Genomic DNA, 17,374 nt, shown 5'->3' on the forward strand with positions numbered 1-17,374 from the left:
AAGAGTCCCTTTTTCGTGCCTCAGTGACCGTTCGCATCACCAGGAAACGTATTTTGTTGTGGTCAGTATCTCTTTCTACTTCTGATACTAGGTGGATTGGCTTACATTAACAAGGATCTGGCAAAGAAGTCCAATATTTCTCATGCTACAAACCTCTAAGAAGTGCATTTAAATCTTCCACCCTACTCACAACAATGACCAGCAAATTTGTTGTTTTCCCGATATTATTATTAACAAACAAAGACAGCCCAAAGTGGGCCCGGACTTCAAGAGAATAAAAATTCTGATGACTTCAAGAATGACACACTTAGCATACCCAAAGGCAGGCTTTGACCTAATATGCTAATTACAGCAACTGTAAAGTACACATTTAAAACAATTCATTTGGCTTTGTTTGCGCGATGTTAACACAAGCCATTAATTCTGTAATCAACCATTTCTAAAAGAGGATGAAATTCCAAAGTTGAAAACAAAACCAATGCAGATGCTTTTTTTAGTCTGTGCAGTTAAAAATCAGATAAAAGTAACAAAATTCCCTTCTTGCCCAATCCAGTTTTGGGGTGGTTTAACTTGTACCAGGGCTCCTTAAGTAATGGAGAAACAATGAATGGAGGTTCTCAAGCATCATATGAAAATCCAGAGCTAATCAATAGCCAATTACAGCTGACATTAAAAACAAATTAGTAATAGTTACCTTGGAGGCTTTTCTTCAGGCAGTTTATATTCGAAGAGTTTCTTCTGATTATAGAGGCCAGCATAAATATAATAAAATATATGGAAGTTTTTCTCCCCTCTGTTGGAAAAAAATATATTGCTGTAAAACATGTTGGCATAAGTGAATCTGTTAAGCAGCGGCCTTGACTGAATTGTGGAAAGCAGGATAATCTGAGTATGAAACATAGTACTGCAACCCACTGTGATAAATATATCATCCACATATATCTAGCCTTCCTTTTTAGGCATGCAAATAATGCAGTATTATTTATCATACAATGCTACTGCGATAACAGACATAGAATTGCCATGATTGATGACCGGCCCAGAAGTCCACAGAGTAGGACAGTTTGCAGGTAACTCTGATTTTCAGTTTGCCTACACTGCAGTTTGCAAATAGTTGTGTCATTAGAAAACTTGGGAGTTATGCCTTAATATTCCTCCTTTTGGATGGTTAAATGTATTTCAGCATGCAAAATCACAGTCCACTGTGGGAGACCTTCCCACCACAACACATATATTTTCCAGCCTTGGTGTATACAACCATGCTGGGTTCCAATAGCACATACCAAAAATATGGGAATACATGCATATGGCAAACATGTCTACAAACAGGAAATGTGGCATGCTCTCCCAGTATGCAAGATGCTGACCAAAAAGGGCTGCACATAAAAAGCATGCCTGGGCTTTAGGGATCGATACCACTGAGAGAAGATTCTTCTCTTTCACAAGAGCCAAGTGCAGGGCAGTGAGTTTGGGTGTGAGCTTGCGAAACCCCAGCATCAAATTCTGGTCAGATGAAGCTTTCTTAATGTTCTTTGTTGAATAGCTTATCTTTTGGCTTCTCTACATTTCAGACTGATTTCCCCTCTCATGCTTCAATCTTCCGACACTCTCCTCTTTTTGCTCACAGAGGAGCAGCATTTCAGGGGGTATCTGGGGCTGTAGCAGTAAAGGGGAGACAAGGATTATGTTCCAGGGTCGGAAGTCCTACTGTTGATGATCAGTTTTAATGGGGCCCTGGCAAAGAGAAGAATTAAATTTAAAGCGATTTGCCTTGAGGTGCCTCCTCCACATCTTATCGCTTGATGTTCTTGCTGAGTGCCACCACGGCATTTTCTGCATCAACTTTGTAGCCAATTAACAGTGCTGCAGACATCATAATTTCCCCTGTACATAAGCAACAGAACAACATGGGTAGCCGTGTCAGTCTGTTGGTAGCAGTAAAAAAAGAGCAGGAGTCCAGGAGCAGCTTCAAAACTAAAAAATAAATAAATAAATAAAAGTGACAGGACAGATTTCATGAAGAAAGTTCATACCCTGCCACAAAATAAGCTACAGAGTTTGTGGTGTAGTGCTTAAGAGCATCGGCTTCTAACCTGGCGAGCCGGGTTTGATTCTCTACTCCCCTACATGCAGCCAGCTGGGTAACTTTGGGTTTGTCACAATCCTGATAGTGCTGTTCTGACCAAGCAGTCCTGTCGGAGGTCTCTCAGCCTCCCCTACCTGTTGTGGGGAGAGGAAAGGGAAGGCGATTGTAAGCCACTTTGGGCAGTGAAAAGCAGCATATAGGTACCAACTCTTCTTCTTTTAAACAAAACTGCATTCAAAAGAGGTTTGATTTTTGTTCTGTTTCTACTATTGAAGATAGCTGCAAATAGTTACCAATGCGTGTTTAACAAGGAACAGTCTAATTTATACCTACACAGCTTGCTTTATGACTCTGGATTTCTCTAGCAGATATTCAGAAATTTTTGCTCCCATTACAGCTCCTGTTGGCGTAAACATCATTTCCAGGTATTTTCCAAACCGACTGGAGTTGTCATTGATTGCAGTGCAGGCGTTGCCAAAGGCTTCTACCAGAGGGTTCACTTGAAGAATCTTTTCCCGCAAAGCACGATTGTTTGCCTTTACAGAACATAATCAGTCAGAAGGACTCCCCCTGCAAACAGGTTCTCTGCCACTACTGCTACTGCTACTTAGTTTGTCTATACCCCACTAGGTGAATGGGATGAGGGCAGTTCACAATAATAGGCTAAAGCAATCAGTAAAACAATTAAAACAGCATAAAAATACTAAAATTAACCGTTAAATATCAGCAACTAAGGGCCTAACTCTCCCAATCATTATGTTTACTGTATCAGTCATGGGCTGAACTGGTGTCAGCGGACGCTCTAGTTAGATGTGTGGTGCCTGTCAAAATGTGGGCCTCTAATGAGAAATGCCTGGCCACCAGAAACCCCTGTGATATTTCAGGGGTCTATGGGACGATCTCCTATTTCTGGGCTGTATTTCTGGAGAAACACTGTAGGGCAGGGATTCCCAACATGGTGCCCACCAACAAATATCCTGGCACTCAGCAAGTGTTTTTAGAAAGTGGGCAGCGCCAGATGGAGTCTTTGCCCAGCAAGTCTTCTCGTGGGCAATTTGATTGGCTGGGCAGGTTTTTTAAAATGTTGCTTTCACAGCAGTTGCCACCACAGCGCAAGAGAGCCAGCATGGTATAGTGGTTAAGAGCAGCAGCCTCTAATCTGGAGAATGGGATTTGATTCCCCACTCCTCCACATGCAGCCAGCTGGGAGACCTTGGGCCAGCCCAGAGTTCTCTCTGAGTTCTCTCAGCCTCCCCTACCTCACAGGGTGTCTGTTGTGGGGAGAGGAAGGGAAGGAGATTTCTTGATGTTCTTCTACTACACCTCTGCTCCCAAGGAATCATTATCTTCCCCTATTTAGATGATTGGTTGCTCATCCCGCCTCCTCAGGTATTCAGCTCGTGAAGGTCCCAATGTGGGGCTGCATCACAAGATGGATAATGAAAATGGGGTTGCACTTACCTGTAACTGTTGCTCATTGATGTCTTGTGTGCAGACATACATTCCTTCCTTCCTCCCCACTGTGAGCCTTCTGTCTTGGGAGGTCTTGGCTCATTTTTTTCCAGCCTGGGGTCTTGGCGGCCGTTCAGTTCTGAGGTTCAGAACTGGCGCTCCGCCTCTAGTCACATGTGCGTTCTGGCGGGAAGCCACGCAGATGCACACCATGTCATGGCGGTAGCACCCCCTATAGGAGCTAAACTAGAGAAGACTCTGTGGCTGTCCTGTGCTTGCACAGTCCCACTGTGGGGCTGCATCACGAGATGGATAATGAACATCAGCTTCCCGTAAAGGAGGATCTAGGCTTAATCCTTTGCATCTCAAGACCGAAAAGACCATCCTACAGAGCCACTACCAGCCAGAGGAGAAAATACTGAGCTAAACAACCTAGTTCAGTACATGGCAATTCCTTAAGGATCACAATTGGCAGAAGTGGTAGCTACCATGTGCGCTCTGTAGCCCTCTAGCTTTTCTCATGCCTCTCCTCACTTCCAAGAGGAAGATTTGAGGTACGGTTATGGGAGAAAGACAATAGAGGGAAAGAGGATTCCTTCAGAACTCCCCACAGAGCTGGTTTGGATTGTTTTGTACCCTGCTTTTTACTACCCGAAGGAGTCTCAAAGCGGCATACAATCGCCTTCCCTTCCTCTCTCCACAACAGACACCCTGTGAAGTAGGTGAAGCTGAGGGAGTTCTGTGACCAATCCAAAGTAACCCAGCCAGCTTCGTATAGGGGAGGGAGGGGGAATCAAATCCAGTTCTCCAGATTAGAGGTCACCACTCTTAACCACTACCCCACAGTGGCTCTCCTTCCTTCCCTCCATATGCTTCCTTCCCTACATTCTCATTATGTGGTCAGGGCAGAGAAACAGCAAAATTGTGGAGAAAAGGTGATAAAGGTGGCAGAAGAATGGGAAACAATATTGTCTTTCCACGCGGAATACTGCATGGAACTTCTTGTTTTCCTAAGAGTCAAATATTGATTCCATGATCAAAAAGCATTGCATTTGACTCCAAGGTAAAAATACAGGGATGGCCAAACTGCGGCTCTCCAGATGTCTATGGACTACAATTACCATGAGCCCCTTCCAATTGGCCATGAAGGCAGGGGCTCATGGTAATTGTAGTCCATGGATATCTGGAGAGACCCACAGTTTGGCCTTACACATTAAGCTGGTTGCTTGCTTACTGTCATGGATGGTGGGCAAATATTCCCTGAGTTAGCAGGAATACTAGAAGTCACTCTCCCCTGTCTTTGAAGGTTGAGCCCTTCACCTAATCTGAAGAGAACAGAGTTATTGTAATACTGCAGTCTGAACTGGAGGGTGGGGCAGGAGGACCAAGATCTGGGAGTTTTTGAGCTGAAAGGGTGGAAAGGGCCAGCAGCTTGCAAGTATTGCTGCTTTGGGAATCTGATGCAGGATCAGCAGCTTTGCTATCTCCTATATAAACTGATATGCTGCCGATATTCTTTGCATACATCCTTGTAATTCCAAAGGAAACTAGGCAGGTCTACCCAGAATCCTACTCAGGCCTATTTAGTGGGGCTAACGTCCAGGGAAATAGCCCTAGGATTGCCCAGTGAACCTTGTAGTGCTAGCACTGAACTAGCCAACGCTCAGGAGAGCAGGGAAGAGATAACACTGAAATAGCAACATTAATATTATTTTCACATTGCTATATAATACCAGTAATGTTCAATTACGCTGGTATTATTGAGTTATGGATTATTACAGTGTTACTGCAGCGCTCATATTCTAAGAATAAAAGTAGCTTTTAATGAGTGGGAATGTACTCAAGTTGTCATTTTTCCCCCGCTAAACCCATACTTTATCTTTGAAACAGTAAAGGACTGTGAAATTAATGCAAATCCTGCTATTAAAAGTATAACGCTGAAATAGCTAACTTCTAGCCTACACAGATTATGCATATCCATAAAGTGTATCAGATGATATGCAGGACAAACGAAGGAAGCAAAATTGTGATTATTTGTGGAAACACGAAGGCATGGTTATTGAAATTTCACTTTTTATACATTGCTCCAGGGGTAGTCAAACTGCAGCCCTCCAGATGTCCATGGACTACAATTCCTGTGAGCCCCTGCCAGGGAATGCTGGCAGGGGCTCATGGGAATTGTAGTCCATGGACATCTGGAGGGCCGCAGTTTGACTACCCCTGCATTGGTTTGTCTGGCACAGTAGTTTAGCACAGATTTTATTAATTTATTATAAACCAATCGTTGTCGTACTCTAAAGCATGATCTCTGCCTTTGTTTTCTCCGTACAGCAGCGGATCCTTTTGCACTTTCCCTCCCTATATTGTACTTTTACAGGCTATTAAAGGCTTGTTGTTGGTTGGTTGGATGAACCAATCACGAAAAATGCCTTGCTCCCTTTCCCCCTTTCTTTACACCCAAACAGACAGAATCCGACAACTGTATCCGAACACCTTCTGCGACACTGCAAAAGATCCCGGGGTGCCTCTCTCGGATTCCATGCTGTTTTACTGCCAATCTATAAAAATCATTACCGCAGGCAGCCATGTGGGTTGCTTATGCAATGAGGCCACGTCTATCAACAGGAAGGCGTAAGCTAAACCGCGCTTGGCTACGTGGCAGGTGACCGATACCTTTCCCAGGAAGGTCAGATGCTGCACGATGAGGTGGGCACTTTCCGTCTTCCCGGCGCCGCTTTCTCCGCTGATGATAATGCACTGAAACACAAAACAGAGCTGTGGATGCAACTCGGCGGACGAACTTTAATCGGCATTTATATGCACCGCAACAGACGATTAAGATAAAAGAGCGTCTGAGAGTTGACTGCCTTCGTAGACTCCGACAAATCAAGCCCGACTTAATGGGCTGTGCCATCCCATTTTGCTTAACTAACTGTGGTGGCTTCCACCGGTCCCCGCAAGTCTTTCTCTGAAGGAAGGCTCCCTCCGCTGCAGGAAAGCTCCGCACTTAGCCGACTGGAACGGAAAAATACCAGGCAGTGCAAATAAGAGAAGTCTCAGCTCTGCAAACCTTAATCACATGAAGCTATCTTCTCTGTCAGTGTAAATTTTGAAGAAGAAGAAAAGCGGAGGAGGAGGAGGAGGAATAGGTTTTATACCCCGCTTTTCACTACCTGAAGGAGTCTCAAAGCGGCTTACTATCGCCTTCCCTTCCTCTCCTCACAACAGACACCCTGTGAGGGAGGTGGGCCTGAGAGAGCCCTGATATTACTGAAGAAGAAGAGTTGGTTCTTATATGCTGCCTTTCTCAACCCAAAGGAGTCTGAAAGTGGCTTACAATCGCCTTCCTCTCCTCACAACAGACACCCTGGGAGGTGGGGCTGAGAGAACTGTGATTAGCATGGCTGAAGATGAATCCAGCGAACATGGAGGTCCTCTGGCTGGGTCAGAATGCAGGGAGACAAATGATGCATCTCTCAGCTCTTGACAGAGCCCACCTGCCTTCCATCAGGAGCTTGGGTGTGATTCTGGATGCCTCCCTTTCAAAGGAGGTCCAGATAATGAATGTCTCGGCCTTGTGATTTTTCACCTACGTGGGGCACTACAGGTTGCACCCTATCTCTCAATGTCAGACATAGTCAGGGTGATCCATGCAACAGTCATCTCTAGATTAGACTTCTATAACTCATTCTATGCAGGGCATCCCTTGAGACTGATCTGGAAATTCCAGCAGGTCTAAAATGCAGCAGTGCAGGACCTCATGGGTGGTCAACCCCCGGTCCGCAGCCCGGGCCTCGGTACCAAGCTGGCGGTGGCCGTGCCTTCCTCTCCCCCCCCCACAGCAAGAAGCTCGCCAGGCCGCTTTGCTTGGGCCTGGCTAGCTTCTCGCTGCGAGAGGGGGGGGAAGAGGCAGGCGCGGCCACCGGCATGCCGGTAAACGCAAATGCGCGGAGCTGCCACGCATGCGTGTTTGCGCCCCGGGCCGCCGGCTCTCCCCTAGCCCTAGAGGCGGTCCTCAACCGCAAAAAGGTTGGGGCCTCTGCTCATGGGGACCCAGTGGATGGCACATATGACACCGGTGCTCTCCCAGCTGCATTGGCTTCAGACTGGAAATCAGATTAAGTTCAAAGCCCTAATTAGTCTGGGACTGGTGCATCTGCAGGACCCCATTTTCCTTTACACCCCCCAAAGAGCATTAAGATTGTTGGACCAAAATCTGCTCAGGATCCCCAGCTCAAAGGAGGTGAAACTGGCCTCAACCAGGGCCAGGGACTTTTCAACCTTGACTCTGGTCTGATGAGATCTGGGCACTGTGGAACCTTAACTAGTTCTGGAGGGCTTGCAAGACAGAGTTGTTCCACTCGGCCTATGTTCAGACCTGGAGTGCTGCCATTATTGCTAAAAACTGCTCCAAAAAGTCTGAAACAACCCCTCCATGTTTAAATTTATTCATTCATTCCATGACCAAGAGCAATCAAAGTGAAAAATGTTAATTCTGGTGATATTTCAAAGCAAGAGTCTGGGAGAGAGATCAGGGAGATGAGGGGCATTGCTGGCAAAGGAATAACCAGTAGTGACATCATGCCTCTCTAGGAATGGCTTCAAGTTCTTTGGTTTCCTGACAATTCCTAGAGAGGCATGACATCACACCTTGGTTTTCCCAGGAAGTGATGTCATACCACCAGCCTGACAATTTGGGGGCGTCATTTTTCTTCCGCCACCTTGGTGGGAGCCCACCCTATATGAGCAACTACTCTATTTCAGTTGTCCACAATTGGGAATATCTTCTGCATTTTCTTCTGCACAATCTCATCCATGTTGTCTGTAAAGAGTAACTAAAAGAATAACTAAAAGGTCCAAGATTTGGACCTGGACTATTTCAGGTTTAAAAATATATAATATAGCCCTAAAAAGAGCAGCTAACTAGACATAGTACTCAGTCAATGATTAGCCCATCACCTCTTTTGATAAGAACTATTATCAAATTTACTGGAGACTATAATACTGTGATTGTGTCGCTTCACACTAACCTAGAAATGTCCTTTGTCAGAACACTAGAATACCATCTTTAATCAACCTGGTCTCTCACTGGCTATTCCAATTATAACTTTAGTCAACAGGGCCTGGGTCACAGAAGGCATTTTCATTAGGTATTTGGATGTACCTTAACAGTGCAATCAATTACTGACGTAACTCTGCAGAGGACTGCAAGAGGTTCAGCAGGAAACTAGATGATAGACCCACATGGTCTGGATTGCATTGCAAATATCTACTGATGGAAGGGGTTTCAGTCAGCAAAGTAGGGATTCCTTGCCTCTCTTCCTCATGTTGCAGCCCAAAATGTCCCCCCAAGTGCGACATTTTGGGATCCAACCCTGTGTCTGCTGCCCAAAACAGCATCTATTCCAACTTCTATGCAAAACTCTCCCCATGTTGTAATGCCATGTCATTTCACAATTGCACTTTTTAAGCAGCCACTAATGATCTGGCATGATGGAACAGTGCAAGGCAAGGTTTTATATGCCGCTTTTCTCTACCCGAAGGAGTCTCAAAGCGGCTTACATTCGCCTTCCCTTTCCTCTCCCCACAACGGACACCCTGTGGGGTGGGTGAGGCTGAGAGAGCCCTGATATCACTGCTTGGTCAGAACAGTTTTATCAGTGCTGTGGCGAGCCCAAGGTCATCCAGCTGGTTGCATGTGGTTGAAGATCTAGGAATCAAACCCAGCTTGTCAGATTAAAAATCCGTGCTCCTAACCACTATACCAAGCTGGCTTGGTGCATTCTGAAGCTCATGGAACATCTTAGGGGGGAAAATCCCTACAGTGGGGTGCCTATCCTGTAGCTTTCCAGATGTCCATGGACTACAATTCCCATGAGTCCCTGCCAGCATGATGCCAGCATGGAAATTGTAGTCCATGGACATCTGGAAAACCACAGTTTGTCTACCCCTGCCCTTCAGGCACTTCTTGGTTGTGCTGCTTCTAAAAACCTGGTATCCCTAGCAATATTGAATACTTTGTATTATCCTCATGTATTACATAGACTTGCTTTCTCCATTCAGACTATTTGGGCTCAGTGTTTGAAAGGGAAAAATCCATGCATTTATTTTACTAGGTTTCTTACAATGCTTTAATATAAATACATTGACTTTGGGTTACTATACATCACACTGCAAACACTACAATGGAAGCCTTTTCAAATAAAAAAAGCAGTAGCCATTTATTACCCTCAAAGGCAATTTCTCTGTGCAGTGGTGGAACGCCTGGCAAGTCCCAGCTAACTTACGACGACCCCCATGGGGTTTCCAAGGCAAAGGTGGTTTGCCACTGTCTTTGCAGCATGACCCTGGTTTTCCCTGAAGATCTCCCACCCAAATACTAGCCAGGGCCTATCCTGCTTAGCTTTTATGATCTGACTAGCCTGGGTTAGGACTGCCAGTCCACAGGTGGGACCTGGGGATCCCGCTGTTTTGCAGCTCACCTCTAGGCAACAGAGGTCAGCTCACCTGGAGAAAATGGCTGCTTTGGAGGGTGGGCTCCATAGCGTTATATTCCACTGAGGTCCCTCCCTGCTCCAAATCCCACCCACTCCAGGCTCCACCCCCAAAGTCTCAAAATATTTCCCATCCCAGAACTGACACCGCTCTACAACACATGAGATAGCAATGCAACAACTATAGACTTCTGAACATATACGCTTTGTATTCCTGTAGCACCGTATTCCATTTTTCATTGAAATCATCACCATATAATTGGATCCGTGTCCTCATTACATTCATCCTGATTATGTTTTACCATGGAAACGAGGGATTGCAGAGTGAATGGCTCTGGTTTCCTGTGTCTTATGGTCACAGAGCCTCCTACTTCCTGGTGCTGTCCCCAGTTCCCACTTAGTCTCCCACACTGCATTCTGGAGATAAAGGGGGACAGAATCTGGTCTCCTGTGCAGGAGATAAAAGTATATCACACACAGGCTCTGGAGTCTGAGGTCCTCAACCAAATGTAGGGCAAAGAGGTGCTGCGTATTTCAACACCAGCAAGAGTAGCATGCAGGGAAGAGGTGGGCAGGGACAGTCTCTGTGTACACACACACACACACACACACCCTATCCCCACGCAGCTTGTTGCCCCCTCTTCCCCCTCCACCCACTGCATCCGTGCCAAAGCACCAGCACAATCCTGTTTTCCCCTCCATATTCAGCCCAACGTTATATCGAAAAAGAAAAGAATGGTTTTATACCTGGTCTTTGCTAGAAGTAACCATGCCTTGGTAAGCAGCGTCTGCAGAAGCAAATATGTGAGGTGGGTTTGTAGAACGCTTCACCCCATGATAAAGCTTCGAAAACTAAACGAGAACAGGCATCTGTCAAATCACAATGTGCATCCTGCAACATTTTTTTAAAAAAATAATCCCCTACAAGAATTTGAAGACAAACAAACGGGTCTTCAGATTTTCTGCTCGGGGCAGACCAAGATTTGCTAGGGCAAAGCATGTGCTTAGCTTGGCCTAGCTTGGCAGGAGGCCCACTGGTGACAAGAGATGTTTGGGTTCCGGTTCTACAGGGCCATCATCTTCCATTTTATGCTGGAAGACGCCTCTGTAAAGAACACACAGTTTAATAAAGGGAGGGGGATTCTGGCAGATCAGATTCTAGTAGGGTGGCCATCTTCCTGGTGAAAGCAAAAAAAGATCATCCGTCAGCCAGAGAGAGTCACAGACTAAAAGAAAGTTGATGAACTGGCTGTGTGGAAACCAAGACTCTTCTTTATTCTTAAAGAAAAACGGCAATGCCAAAATGAGATCTGATAATAAACTCATTTTCAAGGAGACAGTCCTTCATCACTGGGTAAAGGTAAAGGTATCCCCTGTGCAAGCACCGGGTCATGTCTGACCCTTGGGGTGACGCCCTCTAGCGTTTTCATGGCAGACTCAATACGGGGTGGTTTGCCAGTGCCTTCCCCAGTCATTACCATTTACCCCCCAGCAAGCAAGCTGGGTACTCATTTTACTGACCTCGGAAGGATGGAAGGCTGAGTCAACCTTGAGCCGGCTGCTGGGATCGAACTCCCAGCCTCATGGGCAGAGCTTCAGACTGCATGTCTGCTGCCTTACCACTCTGCGCCACAAGAGGCTCATCAGTGGCTATGTTTCTACAAAATACCCAGTAGGCCATAGGTTCAGATATTTTGGGTGGGAGATCAACATCATTGGAGAAATCCTTAATGCTCGGCATGATCAGCGGCAAAAGGATACATGGTCGCCAAAGGATCCTCTGGCTCGACACGATCAAAGCCAACACAGGGATGACCGTGGACCAACTGAAAGAGGCGGTCATTGACAGAGACGTGTGGTGAAGACTTTCCTATAGAATCGCCGAAGGTCGGACACGACTGAATGGATGACATCATCAACATCAACATGGCCATGGCCTACCTCAAAAGAGGATCCTTTTTTGTTTAATACCAGATCTCATTTGGCGTTGCTGTTTATGTTTAAGAATAAAGAAGATTCGTGGTTTCCACATAGGTAGTTTGTCGGCTTTCTTTTGGTCTGTGAATCTTCCAGGTGAGGCCTGGACTTTTCCTAGAATGACAATTGAGCTCCAAACTACAGAAATCAGTTACCGAAGAGGAAATGGCAGTTTTCTGTGCAATCACACCCCCGTTGAGCTCCTTCCCCCATTGAGCCCCTTCCCCTCTTTCCCCCCAAGCTCCACCCCCAAATCTCAAAGAATTCCCCAAGCAGACTTGACAATCCTAAGGGACTTGTTGGCACAACTAAACCTTTCAGAGAAACAAACAGAAAAGGTTGAGGGAAAGAATAAAAAACTGTATTAACACAAGTTATCGCAAACAGCCAACCTGTTTGAAATCATTTCAGCCATATTGATCTGCAGTAGAACAACTGGATTCAAGTCCAGGAGCATCTTAGAAGACCAACAAGACTTTCAGGGTACAAATGTCCAGGAGTCAAAGCGTGGTATCCTCCTGCCAAGCTTATATCCTGAAAAACTTGGTCTTAGAACTATGGTTCTACCAGACTCAGAACTAGGTGGTTTGAAATAAACACACAAAACTATCTGGACAAATTGGTTGGAGGTTTGGTAAAAGTTTTGAGTTCGCATTATGAAACCATCATATGGTGGACAAAGACTTTGTTATCAAAATGAATGTGGGCTTCTATGTGAAATCTGAGTTTTATCAGGGCTGTAATATCCATGTAACACGTATAGCACGCACTTCCAGGGACCCCCAGTGCCTTCCCCCTTGGATCAGGGCCACAGTCTCTCTCCCCCCCCTCACTTTTCCCTCTTTAAGGACACTCCCTTTCCACTGTGGGGAGCCTTGCTCCCCACAGTCTAGCTGCTCCCACCGCAATAGTACTCTGCTAGGGCCCTGCAAATCCTTAAACCACTCCTGGGTTTAATACATGTTTACATTATTCTGGATTATTTTTATTTTCAAACATATATTAAATTCTATTGACTTCATATAGATCAGGGGTAGTCAACCTGTAGTCCTCCAGATGTCTATGGACTACAATTCCCATGAGCCCCTGCCAACGTTTGCAGGCAGGGGCTCATGGGAATTGTAGTCCATGAACATCTGGAGGACCACAGGTTGACTACCCCAGATATAGATAATTTTGTCTGTTTGTTTCAAACCTGTTGGCCTTTGGGGCCTTTTAATATTGGAAGTACTAGATAATGTAACAAATTTTTCCTCAGCATTTGGTTGCTATTTACATCACTGCCCTCTCAGTTGGTTGCAGGAAGAATCGGGATCCTTATAGGGCCGCCGTATGTGACTGAATGTCACCAAAAGTCTAAATTGCAGCGGCAGTTAGGTGCCCTTTGGTATTTAAAAAATAAAAATAAAACTTACTATACAATCGTTTGAATATCAAGTTTCTGATCTTCTTACCTGTGGTGAATATATGCTGAGATTCTGGAAAGGGTTTAAGGCTATTAAGATATCTCCAACGTATGTATAAATCTGCAAGTCTGCATAGCGATTCTGCAGCTGATGAATAATCGTATCCTGGAAAAGAGGGCACACTTTACAATCAAACCATATTTATTTTTTTATTTCTTTGCAGGTTATTTCTTTGCAGGTTTTGAAATTAATGCAAAAGAAATTCCATCTAAACATCTGGAAGAAGTTCCTGACAGAGCGGTTTCTCAGTGGAACAGGCTTCCTCGTGAGGCGGTGGGTTCTCCATCTTTGGAGATTTTTAAACAGAGGCTGGATAGGCATCTGACAGAGAGGCTGATTCTGTGAAGGCTCAAGGGGGTGGCAGGTTACAGTGGATGAGCAATAGGGTTGTGAGTGTCTTGTATAGTTCAGGGAGTTGGACTAGATGGCCCATGAGGTACCTTCCAACTCTATTATTCTATGATTCTATGTTGGAAGCTCATTGGAAGTACATCAAAGGCACAAAGCAGTAAGCCACGTTCTTAGCCATTATTTACCATGTGAGTCAGGTATTGACTCCACTATATCAAGACATTGTTTTTGGAGCCTCATCTCTCTCCCCACAATGAATTTAGTGCCAAGTTAAAGGTGATAAGTCTTGCCGATTCAGTTTTTCTTATTACATAGATTAAACTATAGGCAGGTACATCTCTAAATGTACATCAGGGAGAGCAATTTCTTCAGCCAGTGAAAAGCGGGGTATAAAAACCAACTTTTCTTCAGATATGAAAAAAAAATGGTTCACTTTTCATCAAAAGAGAGGCGCTCTTGAAGTTAAATCCTTCCTTTCTGGGTTCAGTGACTACGACACTGGGAGTTCATTTCAGCTTTTTATTGAGGCCCCATCATGATGGTTGTTGTTGTTGTTATGTGCAAAGTCATGTCCAACCCTTTGCGACCCCATGGACAATGATCCTCCAGGCCTTCCTGTCCTCTACCATTCCCCGGAGTCCATTTAAGTTTGCACCGACTGCTTCAGTGACTCCATCCAGCCACCTCATTCTCTGTCGTTAGCCATATTTTATGCTTTTGTTATTTTCCTTCCAATAAAGTCTATACTTATAGTTTTACCATTTACCTATGTGTCTGCCTTGAGTTCCTAAGGGTTGAATTACCTCGTGAAAACACAGGTGAAATCGATCCTTAACACTAGTTACCTAACCTAATTTGCCTACCGCTTAAACACGTGTTGCAGACACATGTAACCGCAATTCGGGTAACATGGTGTCTGTGTGTGTTTGTTCCATTTATTAAACATCCTCTCTCCCAAAATGGCCAATGATGGGCCTAGAGGGAGTGGGAAGGGGAAATGCCCTGGGTGGGCGTGTCCACAGCTATACTTCCCAACCATATTCTGCACAATCGTGCCACTCCTGTAGTTTCACAAAGCCTGAAGAATGCTGCAGGGGTTTCTCAACTTTAAAAAAGTTGAGGAAAGCTGATCTATGTACTCACAGGAACACAGGAGACAAAAGATAGGGAAGAAGAACAAATTCAGGGGGTGGAGCTTTCATCCACTCCTAATCAGGCTACAGTTAATGCTTTACTATCCTTCTCCAGGGTGTCCCACACCGCTGTTCGGTTAGGGAGCTTTTATTCTGTGATTGTTAGGGGGCCTTCATACTTATGTGTCTTGTGGACTGCAAGAACGAAAAGACGGCAATACATATGCTCTGTTAGTTACTGAGCATGTGCATCGGTAACTCAATGTGCATTGAGTCACATTACTCCAGCAGGATATGTGAAAGATAATGACAGCTGGAATTAACCTAGTTTAAATACATGGGAAATGACGTGTGTGGGTAATCATATGCAAGTGATATATGCTTTAAAATGCTGATTCCCCCCTCACATGTACAGGCAGGTAGGAAAGTAGCTTTGAAATACACACAGTCTAATATTGATGTTTGCAACTAAGCTTCTCAATCAGTAGCAAGCCCAACTAATATAGATGAGATCGCCCCTAAACGTCCTCTCTGCCCTCGACTCAAACGGGCCCCCTGGTACACGGGGGTGCTCCGGGAGAAGAAGAGGGAAGTGAGACGACTGGAGCGAGTGTGGCGGAAGACTCGTGACGAGGCTACAAGAACATCTTATCGCACGCTTATGAGGGCGTATGAGATGGCGGTGAAAGTGGCTAAACGTGAGTTTTTTGCCACGGAAGTCGCGTCCGCAAGCTCTCGCCCGGCCCAATTATTCAGGATAGTTAGATCACTTACCGCCCTTGAGGGGCGCCAAAACACCAGACAATTGGAAATCGGCTGCGAGGCATTTGCGAGCTATTTTGCGGATAAAGTCTTGTCACTCCGCCGCGACCTTCCCGCCACAATTAATACAGTGAATGAACTGGAGACCTGTTGGCCGCCATTGGTAGTGAGGTTTGATGGCTTCAGGCGGCTCTCTTCTTCTGAAGTGGACAAGTTGCTAGGTTCGGTCAGGGCGACCACCTGCCCCCTCGACCCCTGTCCTTCTTGGCTCCTCAAGGGAGGTGGCCAGAAGATAGGGGGCCAGCTCAGAGACATCATCAACTCCTCCCTGAGTACGGGAGAGTTTCCTGAGCGGCTCAAGGAGGCAGTGGTCCGCCCTCTCCTGAAGAAACCATCACTGGACCCGCTGGACCCTGTTAACTACCGCCCAGTGTCGCATTTAGCGTTCCTGGGCAAGGTGGTGGAGAGGGCGGCAGCGGACCAGCTCCTGGCATTCTTGGAGGAAACTTCAGCATTCGATCCATATCAGTCTGGCTTCCGCCCTGGCCACGGGGTGGAGACGGTTTTGGTCGCTCTGCTGGATGACCTCCGTCGCCAGCTGGATAGAGGCGGGTCAGCCGTGTTGGTCCTTTTAGACCTATCGGCGGCCTTTGACATCGTGGACCACGAACTGTTGGTCCATCGCCTGGCCGGCACGGGGATACGGGGCACAGCCTTGTGCTGGATACGCTCCTTCCTCCAGAACCGGTCCCAGAGGGTTGCTGTGGGGGATGAGCTCTCGCGGCCCTATAGACTCCCTTGCGGGGTCCCTCAGGGTGCGGTCCTCTCCCCCACATTGTTTAACATCTTTATGCGCCCTCTGGCCCAGCTGGTACGGAGCTTTGGGCTGGGTTGCCATCAGTACGCGGATGACACCCAGCTCTATCTCCTAATGGACGGTCACCCGAACTCCCCCCCGGAACCATTTGCCAGATGTTTGGAAGCGGTGACAGAATGGTTCGAACAGAGTCGCCTGAAACTCAACCCCTCCAAGACGGAGGTCCTGTGGATGGGGGGAAGGGGGTGGGAACAGGTAACGCGTTTACCCACCCTAGCAGGGGTGCAACTTACCATCGTGCCCCAAGCTAGGAATTTGGGTGTGACCATTGATGCCTCCCTGACTATGGAGGCTCAGGTCAAGAGAGTAGCGGGCCAGGCATTTTTCTACCTTCGCCAGGCCCGGCTACTAGCGCCCTACCTGTCCTCTGACCACTTGGCCACAGTGATCCATGCGACAGTCACCTCCAGAATAGATTTCTGTAACTCGCTCTACGCAGGCCTACCCTTGTCCCTGATCCGGAAACTTCAGCTGGTACAAAATGCAGCTGCCAGGGTCCTCACTGGAACATCTTGGAGGGCCCACATCCAACCGGTGTTGAGGCAGCTGCATTGGCTGCCAATTGCTGCCCGGATCCGGTTCAAGGTTTTGGTTTTAACCTTCAAGGCCATACGCGGGTTGGGACCCACATACCTGAGGGACCGCCTACCGCTCTATGTCCCCCGCAGGGCCTTACGCTCTGCGGGTGAGAACCTGTTGGTCATTCCCGGCCCGAAGGAAGCGCGCCTAGCCTCGACCAGGGCCAGGGCTTTTTCAGTCCTGGCCCCTACCTGGTG

At 46.5% G+C, this 17,374-nt stretch overlaps 1 protein-coding gene across 7 annotated transcripts in view; it reads right to left on the reverse strand.

Moving 5' to 3' along the window:
• MYO3B (myosin IIIB) overlaps nt 1-17,374 on the reverse strand; it is a 327,845-nt gene that overhangs the window by 163,869 nt on the left and 146,602 nt on the right. For 6 of the 7 annotated variants that reach the window (XR_013228041.1, XR_013228040.1, XM_077319759.1 and 3 more), the window contains exons 11-15: nt 13,464-13,580; nt 10,780-10,884; nt 6,212-6,295; nt 2,420-2,622; nt 695-793 (exon numbers count right to left, since the gene is read on the reverse strand). Coding sequence is in view for 5 of the 7 variants with exons in the window: in XM_077319759.1 (XP_077175874.1) it covers nt 695-793; nt 2,420-2,622; nt 6,212-6,295; nt 10,780-10,884; nt 13,464-13,580 (608 nt within the window). In the remaining 2 variants the exon portion in view is untranslated. Of the gene's footprint in view, nt 1-694; nt 794-2,419; nt 2,623-6,211; nt 6,296-10,779; nt 10,885-13,463; nt 13,581-17,374 lie in introns of those variants that run through there. The other variant, XM_077319762.1, reaches the window with a different exon arrangement.

Source organism: Paroedura picta, chromosome 2 (assembly GCF_049243985.1).
Source record: "Paroedura picta isolate Pp20150507F chromosome 2, Ppicta_v3.0, whole genome shotgun sequence".
NCBI lineage: Eukaryota > Metazoa > Chordata > Lepidosauria > Squamata > Gekkonidae > Paroedura > Paroedura picta.